Source organism: Hirundo rustica, chromosome 5 (genome assembly GCF_015227805.2).
Source record: "Hirundo rustica isolate bHirRus1 chromosome 5, bHirRus1.pri.v3, whole genome shotgun sequence".
Lineage (NCBI taxonomy): Eukaryota > Metazoa > Chordata > Aves > Passeriformes > Hirundinidae > Hirundo > Hirundo rustica.
In genome coordinates, this window is record NC_053454.1 from 8,884,023 (window position 1) to 8,896,460 (window position 12,438).

At 39.9% G+C, this 12,438-nt stretch overlaps 1 protein-coding gene across 10 annotated transcripts in view; it reads left to right on the forward strand.

Annotated features, from left to right (window-relative positions):
* Nucleotides 1-12,438, forward strand: part of RGS12 (regulator of G protein signaling 12) — an 85,805-nt gene that overhangs the window by 43,269 nt on the left and 30,098 nt on the right. For 9 of the 10 annotated variants that reach the window (XR_009207826.1, XR_009207825.1, XR_009207829.1 and 6 more), the window contains 3 exons: nt 5,563-5,732; nt 8,670-8,762; nt 9,865-10,008. Coding sequence is in view for 3 of the 10 variants with exons in the window: in XM_040064150.2 (XP_039920084.1) it covers nt 5,563-5,732; nt 8,670-8,762; nt 9,865-10,008 (407 nt within the window). In the remaining 7 variants the exon portion in view is untranslated. Of the gene's footprint in view, nt 1-3,301; nt 3,373-5,562; nt 5,733-8,669; nt 8,763-9,864; nt 10,009-12,438 lie in introns of those variants that run through there. The other variant, XR_009207831.1, reaches the window with a different exon arrangement.

The following is a 12,438-nucleotide window of genomic DNA, read 5'->3' on the forward strand; positions in this document are numbered from 1 at the left end:
CCATCCTTGTTGTGTTTATTTTATATTTTTCATCCCAGCTTGTTCAAGGCTGGGATGTTCTTATCAGCCCAAACTCTGCACTTGGGCATTTCAAGAGAGCTAACGTGTAAATCAGTGTTGTTTCCAGACATGCTGACCAGTGGCAGCTCTGAACTGTAATTGATTTGTGTAATGAATTGCAGACAATCAGAATGCAAACTGTAATAGTGCTTAGATGCAAGACTACTGCTGTAGATCAACTAATCTGCAGCACCTCTGCTCTAGGAGTAGCAGGAACCATTTTATGTTACTACAGCGACCTGTAATGAGCAGGTTTCTCTTGTTTCCTACCTCAGAAGCTGTCCTTCGCTGCTGACTGGGGGAGCAGTGGCAGTGTGTACACAGCATGCAGGCTGTGCCTGATGTTTTGAGCACTGTGCCATCTGAATTGTCACAGGGATGATCAATAGTCCCCAGCTAATGTCTGACTTGGCTATTTATACCTGGAAGGCACTTTAGAAAGGGAAAACCTTAAGGTCAGAGGATCTATAACAGAAGTACCATCATCATTCATCTCCCAGACAGAGCTGGTGAGGTATCTGAGCTAGTGAGAATGTCTGAGTCAGTTCTCACCTGCTATTCCCTGCAGAGATCAGTTCCACAAAGCTGAAGTCTGTTATTTCCAAATACTTCAGCCTAACAGATGCTATATGCACATTTTTTCCTAAGCTACTATTTTGCTGTACTTCCTGATTTTTGCTTTTAGTGTTCAACTTGGAAAGAATTTTCATAAGAAAAAGTGTTCCTAAAGACCTTTCTGAAAGGAATCTGATGTTTGCAGTGATAAATAATGTAAAACTGTATTTTAAAAGGTAACCAAAGAAGGTAAGGCAAAAAATTCACAATGAAGTGCGAAATAAAGCAAAACACTGTTTACGCTTTTTACACTATAAAGACAGATGGATTATTTCCTCTAACAGGTATATGACATATTTGCCAGTTCTGCTGGTGATGCGTGCTCACTGTAGCTGTGTTCCAATGTAGCATAAATAATTCAAGCTCCTTTAGCAGCAGTGGCAAGAGGTCTTTTCTTTAAATTATTTATGTAGCATTTTATAGTGCTTTGTGTTAAAGTATAGTATTGCTTCCCTCTGCTCGAAGCCACGAGGGTAAGGAATCAATTTGTTTAGAATGGTGTTCGAGGCTCCCAGGAGTTGCTGTGGGGAAGTGTGCTAGCTTCCCTCATCCCAAAATTGCAGAGGAACAATGTGCTGTACAGTCAGACTAATCTGCACCCAATGGCTTCCGGGACGTTTCAGCTGAACGTGGTATGGATTCAGAAGGATGGCTTTCAGTGAAGGGCTTGAAGTATTTGATTAAGTGGCACCACAGTGGTTCTTATCAGCTTTATCCAGGTAACGTATTTAGTGATTAACTAGAATATCTTAATTATATGATTGTATGCGTTCCGATGATTACAAGGAGTATGCTTAGCTTCTCACAACAATAAGAAGTATTTGTAGTCTGAAAAATGTAAACAAAATACATACAAATGCATACAAAAGAGCCTTCATTTATTACATTCAGGCTCATGGCTTTTTATTATCTAAACCAAAACTTTGGAAACTATCTTGTCCTGAATACTTTCAAGATTTAGTTGATTAAATGCCTGTATTTTCTAACATAATACTGTTTTTGTAAAATAAATAAACCCAAGACCCTCCATGGAATAGGTAAACACAAAAAAGTACAAAGTACTGGGTTTGGGGATTTTTTTTAGATCCCATTCTGTATCAGTACTGTATTTCCAAAAGATAATAAAAGAAACTGAATGAGCTTGCACTCAAAGTAGTTTTTCCTCACCAGGTATGGTTGCTATCAAGCAGAACAAAAGTAAAGTTAGGTCCCTGGGGTTTGAAATGTTTGAGCAAGCAGCGTCCTTTCGCAGGTAATACAAGATATGTCGGTGCTTCCACCAGTGATGACAAAGGAAGGCAGGCATTGGGAAATTTCTCAGCACTGCTGGAGTCCATGCCATCCATGGACTGGATGCATGAGCTGGGGTTTTTCACATTAAACTCATCTGGCATCCTGAGATTCCCAATTGCTCCTTTTCTTTTTTAAAATACTTTACAAAGAGGAGGAGGAGAAGTCCAGTTTGCACAACAGCCCTGTGGTGAGAAGTTGAGGGTGGCAGTCAGGGCTGTGTGTTCCCTCTGATGATCATCACAGAGGGCTCATTAGATGAAATATGTGACCTGGTAGAGAAGTTTCTCCATTCCTGCTTTCCAAGGTGGGCTGTGTGTACCTAGGAATGCATGAGCTGTGAGAGTCAGGAAACCTGATGCTGGAGTCTTACACTGGAAACATTCCTCTGCAGGAGGAGTGCAGCAGGAGTTCCACCTTATACAGTCTTCATTTAAGTGTGATTTGGATGAATTGAGCTAATGTTAGAGTCAGGGAGGTGTTTTTCCTTTCATCTGACTTTCTTTTTCTCCAGTTCTAAATGGTGTATCTGTGCTGGGCTCTAACTGTTTTAATTGTAACTGATGATCTGGGTAGTAAAAGAAACCAGAAAAAACAAGTATTTTCTGGCAAACAACCTTTCCTTTATTGTTTTCAGCTTGACAGGTGCCACAGCAGAAAGCTGTGCAGATTCTAAAAGCAAACTGACTGCATCTTTTCATTAAGGGAAACCAAAGCTGTGCTAGGGTTAAGTATAAATTAAAATAGTTCTTTTTGAAACAATTCTGAATTACCTAAATTAAATCTACCAGAACAGAGACAGTTTACTGGGAGTGATTAATTCCTTAATGCTGTGTTAACACATTGCAGGACCTGTGCCAATAGCTCTTTCATTGTTGGAAACGGAGTCTTATTTTGGTTCATTTGTTTTCGTGGGATCTCCGGAGTCTGGAGCATGTCAGAGGAGGGAGAACCCAGTGCAGTTTAGAGGAGTGGAACTCTGAGGAGCTGGAGAGAGCAGGCAGCTGGGTGCAATTAAAGGTAGTTAGCAGTTACCCACTGGTGTAAACACTGGAGGCTGTAATTGCAGTTTGGTTTCCCTGCTGCCGTGGGGAAGTTGAACGCCTGCCACTGGGAGGGAGGTGATGCTGACTGGCTGCTGATGGCTGTGCCTGCCGCTTCCCAGCCCTGTGAGTCCCGAGGCACCGTGACTCCAGGATCCAGAGCTGAGCGCTTGGTGTGGCTGCTCCCTCATTTCCCTCCGTCAGCCAAGCAGGTTTCAGGGGTTTGGTATGTGGGATGAGTTTGCCTTTCTGACTTTGCCTGAAAGGAACAGGGAAATTTTCATCATTCATCACTGGAGAATGCTGGGGATTGAACCCTCCAGGAGTGAGGCAGTATCTGAAACTGTTCCAGATCTATCAAGAAGTGGGTGTCTGTTTGTATCCTGGACTGTAAAATAGAACATATCCACCTGCAAAGCAAAATACTTCGGATAATAAATTTAGATATCATTCCCTTCAGATTCACATTAACTTCTTTCACAATAGTTTCACTGTGGTGACAGGTATTCTCTAATGAAGTTAACAGTTGACTTGGTTATGCTCTTTCATGTTTTAAAGGAAAAGTGAATAAATATTTGTATAAGAAAATTTGCTGAGTGTATGTAATTAGCTTTGACTAATGTGGTGATTAGGTGAAGAAAAGTATTTATATACCTGATTTGTTACTAGTGTCCTTAAATTTTATCATTATTGAAAATACAAAGTTACATTTTGTTCTTCCTTCAGCTGTATCTTTGTCTTATTTGGTTTTCTTTTTTTTTGTCTTAAAAAATAGCTTTGCTTACAGAAACTCAGAATAGTTAACTATTACATCTTAGTGAATGTTTCTGAGCTAAGAGTATGTTTAAAAATGAAGTTTCAGGACTCTTGAATTTTTTTTTCTTATCTTTACAACTACTTTTATAACTTTTCCAATGTTTGTAACCGTTTTTGAATGCTGCATTTTTTCAAAGCTCTTACTTCAGGGGAGGAACAGTAATGTTTTGTAACATGAAGTTTGGAAATGCAAAGTGCTTTCAAATACTTCTAACGTGAAAGGAGACCTTAGGAGTTTGTATCAAGGTTTTTTGTGGGGTGTGTTTTTTTTTTTTTTTTTTTTTTTTGTGAAATTACTCATTGCTTTAGTTAGTCTTAAGTGATTAACTGAGGAAAATCATAAAGATATACCTGTGAAGCACAGTCCATTTCTGACTGGTTGTGAAATTAGTTTTCTCAAACAGATTGCATCTTCGGTGAGCTGCAAGCTTGCTTTTTCCATTTGGCATAAAATTGCTGAATATACCATCCATTTAATTTGAGGGTATTATTTTCTCACATCTGTTACTGCAAATTTTTCAAATAATTGAAGGTCTCTGTGATTTTTTCATCCCTTCATCAAAGAATCTCATTCAGTTTGGCATCTCTCTATGTGCAACCTGTCCTGCTCGAAGCAGGGAGATCAGACAAGGTAGCTCAGGCTTTAGTTGTGTCTCCACAATGAATTAAACCTTACATCACCTCTGTGAAGTGTGTAGCTAGCTGTGGGTTCAGCATCACCAGTTTTACATTTGTGTACACTGGGAGGTGGGGGGACCATTCTGTAAAAGAGTGTGTGCAAGAAGTAAATGACAAATCTGTGAGTAGAGCCCTGTTGTAAGCAGTTCCCTCTCTTACTTGGAGCAGCCATTTCTTTCCTCTTTCTACTTCTCTTAACACATGGTCACTTGGACTTTTCTTGTGTGCCTGTTTTGTTTACTGACATGATAAAGATGACCTGGAGTTAATACTCGAAATTGTTAGGCTGCCGCAAAAGGGTTTTTTTTGTTTCCCTGAATTCTCCATGGGTTCTTATTAATTTGTTTCTCAGAATAAAAAAAATCATGTCTGTTTTTTCAAGATTTAAAAAAATGAGATAATTTCTCATCTTGGAGTCTCTAGGTTATTCCAGCATGTTGGCTGGAGTCTAGAGGGGAACCCATAGTAAACCATAATCAGCTGAGGATCTGTGGTTTGATATCTCTTCCTATGGATGAGGAAGGCATCCCTTACTAGCTCATTTCTAATGTTCTTTTCCACAATTGACTCCTCTACTAAATTTTCAGTATTAATGGGAATCTTGTATTTCCATGTAAAATTTCACAGGTTGCCTGTCTACCAACTGAAGGGTAGATGAAATTTTGCTGTCTCCTATCACCTAATAGGTTTTTGCCCACATTCTGGCGAACAGTGACTTCTTGAATGTCAACTTTTCTTGGATAATCTTATGAAGGAGTGCAGTCCATAGTGTGAGAAATATAAAGAGGTTTGGTTTTTTTTGTTTTGGGCCTGCTCCTTTTGCTTCTGTCAGGGGATTGCTGTTGAGACACTCATTTAATTTTCTTTGCAGTGGAGCAGAAGAAGCTTGAGAGGTGTTTGGGGTGTTTTTTTCTATGCAGGTGCTCTTAATAAAAGTGGAGAGGGATATTTTGAAGCCTGCACCACTGTGAGCTTGAGCAGCATCTGTGATAAGTAACCAATACTGAAGAGTAAAAGTGAATAGCGCTTCATTGACAGGTTTAATTTCCTTTATTAACAGAGCTGAACAGCACTGAATTGAAAGACTGCATCAGTGAGAACAGCCTCAGTAGCAATGCCAGCCTTCCCAGCGTGCAGAGCTGCCGGCGACTGCGAGAAAGGAGAGTTGCAAGCTGGGCTGTTTCCTTTGAGCGTCTTCTTCAGGATTCAGTTGGTGTCAAATATTTTTCGGTGAGTTTTGAGGGACAATAAGAGGCTTTCCAAAATACCTGATACTGCTGCAGTAATTTACCTGTATTTTTTTTTTTTCCTTGCCACTCTGCTTGCCCAGGATAAGAGACAGGAGTTCATTCATGCTCTGTTGTTATCTGAGCATCTTTCTGTATTTACACAGACTCACAGTTGAGTAAGAGCTCACAGTAATATTCAGATTGCCTTGCATTTCTGCATAGCAGAAGTTTCCAGTGAAGATGGAAGCTATATTTGGCTTTGTCTGGGAACTTTTAGAATGCTTCCCCATATTGTAAAATTTTTTGTATCTGTACTCTTTGTAAAGGAGAAGTACTTTCGGTAGTTTCCTAAGAATGGGTCGTTATTCACATCTATCCCCTGAAATGTTGGAAGTGACATAGAAGACTTTTTCCATGATAGAGTGGCTTATTTTTCCTGCAAAAGATTTTTAGAAATACTTTTTGGAAGTAGTTAGGATTGTTAAGAGCACCGGTTAAAACTGCAGCTTGAAGGAGTATTGCTGAGCATAAATCCTTTGCAATACATAAATATGGTTCTGCACAGCACATTTATGAAGTTGTAAATGGCATAATCTCTATTTTGTGTGCGAGGAAACTGAGGGTTTTGCCGAGAGTATGGTGCTGATTCTGAATGTGTTACACAGGGACAGTTTATGCTGCCCAAGGAATTTTCACAGTGAGGCTGTAAGGAAACCTGTGGTGTAGGAGATGCAGATTATTGGAATCTGCAGTAACTCAGAAAGACTCTTTTGCTTGATACAAAAGTATTAAGAGATCACAGTGGTTAATAAACAGACTTTCATGTTAACTGGTGGGCGAACCCAAAACCCACAGTAACAGTGAACATCTGTTTGTGGAAACAGAGAAGAGGAAAGCAAAATAATACATCCTGGCTATTATGTTCCTTGGTTCAGCAGAGCAATCTGGGAGTTAACAGCATTTCTGCTTTCATACTGTTACTTCTTGTCAGGCTGGAAGAAAAATTACAATTCTGATCTGATGTTAGAGTCCATCTGAAAAATGGACTGCATTAAATTTCTAGCTGCTACGATATTTCAAAACTTACATTATACATGCAAAAAGTAGCTCATATAATTTGAATAAATTTTCAGATAAAAAGGTTAAAGGTACACTTCATTTCAGCAAAAGCCAACCTCAGATATTCTGGAAGTTTTACTTTCCCCGCCCCCCCCCCCCATTTTATTACAATTAGAACTTCTTTTTATAAACCCTGCAAAAGTGCATGTCTTAAAGAAATACCCACCGTAAAAAACAGTTAGGGAATGTTAAAGTTTATTGGGTGCACCACCAGTTGCTTGGGGCCCAGGAGATGTCCAGAGCCATTGCTTAGATTTATTAACCTGGTTGCCGTAACACTGTGCAGTTACAGATTGCTGCCAGTATCCAGGAACACTGAGGCATCAGCATTTAATTCATGGTTCCATAGGAAGTGTCTCGCTGCATTTGGGCTCCAGCATCTGCCTTTCCTGAGGACAGCTTTGTCACAGAGCAGGAATTACTCTCTAAGAAGGAGAGATTTTGCATGTTTTGCAAATCCCCACACTTTGCATAATAGCTGCTGCAGTCAGCCAGGAGGTGAGAGAGAGCTGTTTGCAGCTTCCCCCTCAAGGGTTCAGACCAACCTCTGCAGCTTCCCAGCCATGGGTGACGGGTGCTGGGCTGCCTGATGTTCCAGCTGGGGCATCCCTGGGCCCTCCTGGTGAGGGTGAGTTGTTGGACAGCCAGCTGTGCCCAAATCCTGTGGCCACAAGGAAGCAAGTGGGACATGGAGTCTGGGTTCGCAGGGAACGTGCCAAGGGGAAGTAGGCAGTGGTGTTCCGGTTCTTGCTCACTCATTTGATTCTCTTTTAATATGTAATTACATGCAAACTGCAGAAATGTTCCCCTGACTACTCTATGGATTTTCTTTTATGCATTTGGTGTCTCAGCTTATGTATCTGAAGAACTTCAAATTCGGAGCTTGCTTGGGCATTTCGATTCCCTGTATTGTAGTTTATTTCTTGCTTTCTTACAGCTGGACTCCCTAAACTCTATGTAAATCTGAAAAGTATAAATTTACTTAAATTTATTTCCGTGGAGATTCTTCTTACATGGCTTTCTGAGCCTGCTTTATATGATAAGAAAGCTTCACTGGTACACATGTGACAGTTTTTTAAAAATATATTATTTTTCCCCTGATGGTTAAAATGCTTTTAATATGCTGAGAGAATGTTGAATTATACAGATTTGAATATGGTGCAGTTTGTGCTTGTAGAGTTTTCCAACTCAATCAGTACCACTGTTCATTGGAACTTTAGGATGCTGTAATATATATGTCCTGATTATTGTGTGTTGTACTGGGAGATATTTCCTTTTCCTCTCAGTGAGTATTTTCCAAAGAGAAGCCTTGTAACCATGTTGAACACAATGAACAGTGATAAAAGAACATTTTTTCTTTTATAGTTGCAATTTCATACAAAAAGACACTGTAATGAATCCAGAATTGATTACAGGCACTTCTTGATAAACATCTACTCTGTTCTATCAGTAGAACTGCAATTAAAGACAGTTTACAGTGTCACTTTTAAATCTAGCTGATAAACTATTTAATTTTTTATTAAAAGTTTGTTCACCAGTTTATGCACTATTTATCATGACATTTCAAACTTTATACTTGCAAATGATTTGATTGTAACTTGATGTATTCTCCTATACATATATACATTTAAAAAGACATGAGAAAGAGGGGGAGCATCAGGTATGTATTGGACATACATTTATTTTTACTTTAAAAGAAAACTGGACCGTTCAAACTTACCTTTATGCAAACTTTCCAAGCATTATAAATATGCTGTTTAAGCTTTAAGACATTTAAGTTTTCTCTGAGACTTTTATTTGTTTATTTTTTTTCCCCTAGGAATTTCTACGGAAAGAATTTAGCGAAGAAAATATTTTATTTTGGCAGGCCTGTGAATATTTTAACCATGTACCTGCACATGATAAAAAAGAGGTAAGTCAGTGTTGTATTTCAGTACCTTGTGTTGCTTCTTCAAAAATTATTACTCCTTCAAGATGATTGAAATTAATGGGGCTGTGCTTGGTCTGTGTACTGTGACATCACTAAAATGGGGTGAGATGACCTAAATTTAAGATGTTGGATGTGTTTAAAGTGCAGAGGTAGCTCTGTAAGAATGAGGTAAGGTATCCTGGATGTTGGAAATGGCCAGCAGTGCATGGAAGTGCAGAGCAAGTTAATTGAAGATGTCAAGGAGAGACCTCTTACACTCAGCTTGACTGCCTCCACCAACCAAGACTGTGTTTCTAAATAACTTACATTATCTGCTGCTCAAAGGGTAGGGCTCTCATGTTTGTTCACAAATTATGAGAATCTCCATCCCATCCTTTTGAGGAAATCCTACATTGGTCAGGCAGTTTGTGTGAATTTTGAACTTTGTACAGGTTGGCAGCACTTCTGTCTGCACCACAGCCAAATCTGGTCAGGTTTATGTGGGGGAAAGAGTTTCATCTTCCAAGTCTCTCTTAACTGTTTTGTCTGTTAATGAGGTTTTTTTCTTCTACTTTCTTCTGTCTTCAAACAATGTGTTTTCTCAACATCACCCTTAAGGGCTGTGGGCTCAGCTTGGTGGGTTTTTCATTATTTTTGTGATGTGGGTGTTTCAAAGTAAACAAGTTAAAAATGGGTGGTTTTGACTGTAAATATTCATACATATACTTACCTTTTTCTCACTTCTAGAAATTGAATCTTAGAGGATGTATTTAAATACTAACTGTTATGTAAAAGGTCTAAAATGTAAAAAAAAATCTACTCTCCTTTAAAAAAAATACCAGCTTTGCTTCACTGCTTGATTATTTTAATTTTTATTTGGAGGACAACTTTTACTGTTTGAAAAATATTTGATGAAGATTTGTAATCTTAAAGGAAAAGCCCTATTTATGTGCCTAAAACTGGCAAAAGCCGGTATCTGAAAAATACGTATATAAAAGATTCAGGAGTAGCCATGTATCTTTGGGCGGAATATATCAGTGTAAGAAATGCTTAGCTAAAAGTATGGTTTTAAAACCAACATACATTTGACATTTCTTTTCTGTAGCTTTCTTACAGGGCTCGGGAGATCTTCAGTAAGTTCTTGTGTAGCAAAGCTACAACCCCAGTTAATATTGACAGCCAGGCACAGCTGGCAGATGATATTCTCAATTCTCCCCATCCCGATATGTTCAAGGAACAGCAACTTCAGGTAACCATAGTGACCATAAATGCTTTATGTTTATGTCTGTTATCTTTTCCTTTATAATCTGTAAAAATAGTTTTATGTGCTGTATTTTTTGGCTCTGTTAGAAGAACAGAAAAAAGACTGCTTAACTATTCTTCTGTTATGTGTAGAGAAAATTGTCATTTAACTAAAAAATAATCTGAAAAGTACTATTATTGAAATGAGGGTTTAGTGCAAGTAAATAATCCCATGTGTTGCAGCACCATTGCATAGAGTGTTTGCATATGGCTGCTTTCCTTTTCTTTAGTGGAGAGTTGGGTACACAAATAGTGTCTAGTTTTGGTTTTTAAGATGTCAGTTGTATTAAAGGAGTTCTTCTTTTATGCTTTAATACTACTGTCAGGCAAAGAGATTTTAAAATATTGGAATATGAAGACCTCTGAAGTGGATGTATTTTAAATAACTTTTGATAATCAGAAGAGTTATGCAACAACAGGATACACTTTACATTTCCTATAGAATTTAAGTTTCTATTTTTTTTTTTTCCCCTAAGTCATCTCTTTGGTATCTCTTTTACCCTACCAGTTTGGTAGTAGAAGTAATTTTGATCTCATCATTTTGAAATCAAGGGCATAGCTTTAATGAACCAGGTCACAATCTTAGGGCACAACCCCAGACCACATGCTTTAGGGCAGTCTGAGCAGCTGGGTATAGTGTCATCCTCCTGCAAAGTGGAGATAGAAAGGTAGGTCTGACTGCTGGTCTGGTAGCTTCCAGCATTAGAGCTACTCCTTATGTGCCTTCCAAGCCTGAGCCTTCTGTGGGAATTACCAGTCACCACCTTCTCCGACATTTTTTCATGCATTTGTCATCCTGGTGGTGTGGAGACTATGCCTGAATTCCTCCTTACCCTCTCCCATTCCCTTGTACTCAGTGGAGTACGGGGTGTCCCGATGAGTCAGGTGACAGGGCTGATGCAGGTTTTGTCCCTTTGAAATGCTGTATCCTTGGTTGGAGGGCTCATAATGCGGGAGAAAATGCTCATGAGAATCCTGCTGTGGGTCCAGTCCCAGCCACAAGGCCTCTGTACCTGACCTGCTAGTCTCAAATTGTCAGTCCCTCAGTCAGACCCGCTCCTTTCACTGAAAAATGAAGCGAAGCAGGATGAGAGTTACTTCTGCTGAAGGACGTGGCCTTGGAGCTTGCCTGAGGTGCTGGTGGTGTTGCCTGGCTGAGGTCAGTGCTGGGGAATCAGCTGCTTGGTGGCCCTTAACTTCTTGGCTTCAGCGAGTGGTTCTGCAGATCAGTCTGTGGTCTTGGTGGATGGCAGCACCTTGAGAACACACAGCTGGGCATTGTGTGGGTGCTGCAGCACACCCACAGACTTTCTGAGTTCAGCTCACGGTGGGGACGCTGCCCTAATAAAGTGAAAGCTCTGCATTTGTGGTCTTTCACAGGATCCTGAAGATTTGAGCGCTGGCCACAGAGTGCAAGGGGCTGCTCTGTGTGCTTGTTGATGAGTGTGGGGCTGGGGAGTAGGGAGTGTTGCTGTAAGGCTGCAGAGGGGTTGCAGAAGTGTGTGGGGAAGTGCCTTGGGAACACTTCCAGGCCGTTCTCTCTCAAGGACTGCCTGTTGGGAATACCCCTGAAAGTTGCTTTCTTGCTTTCTTGTCCATGCCCTGACAAATTTGTCCATGATCTTCTGGTCAGAGGTTGTAATGGCAGTGTGGATGCTACCAAAGTTCCTATTTAGGATGTTGTTCCTTTTTGTAAATTGAGTAAGAGCAAACATTTTCAGTGTTTCTGGATGGAAGACAGTGTAGGTCACTTGAGCGTATTAAAGTAAGAGTAACACAGCATGTACTTCATGTAGAATTAGGGCAGATGATAATCAACTCAGGGTAAATTAGTAACGCTCTCATGACTCTGTCCAGCAAAGTTAAAAGGTTATAATTTTTTTTTTTTTTTTTTTCCTGTATGAAGTGTGTTTAATTTGCAGACTGTCAAAGCTAGCATATACAGAATTATTTTTCCATAGCTTACCATGTGGAAAACAGTGCATTAGAAGGCCCAGCAAAGATGACAGGCAGCACCTAATCTGGAATGGGAATATACAGAAGGGAAGGTCAAAACCATGGAAGTTGGCATTCAGTTTGAGTTACGTTTCTGTGACTCTACAGGATCAAGTTCTGTCTGCTCTATCTCGCTGCTTACAAGATAAGTTTTGGGCTAAAGCCTGTTGAGAAGGCTGTGTCTGAACAATCTGAAGCATGGTTTCCATCTGCAAATGGGCCACTCTGTCTCAGTGATGGATGGATTTCCCTTTATACTCTTGGGAATGCCATAACCTGCTGGGTGGTGCATACCTTCCTTTCCTTGGGGGGAATTTGTCATGTCCAAAGAAGCAGCCATTCGTACTGTTTCTTCAGATCAACTGAATCACTGGAGAAGATA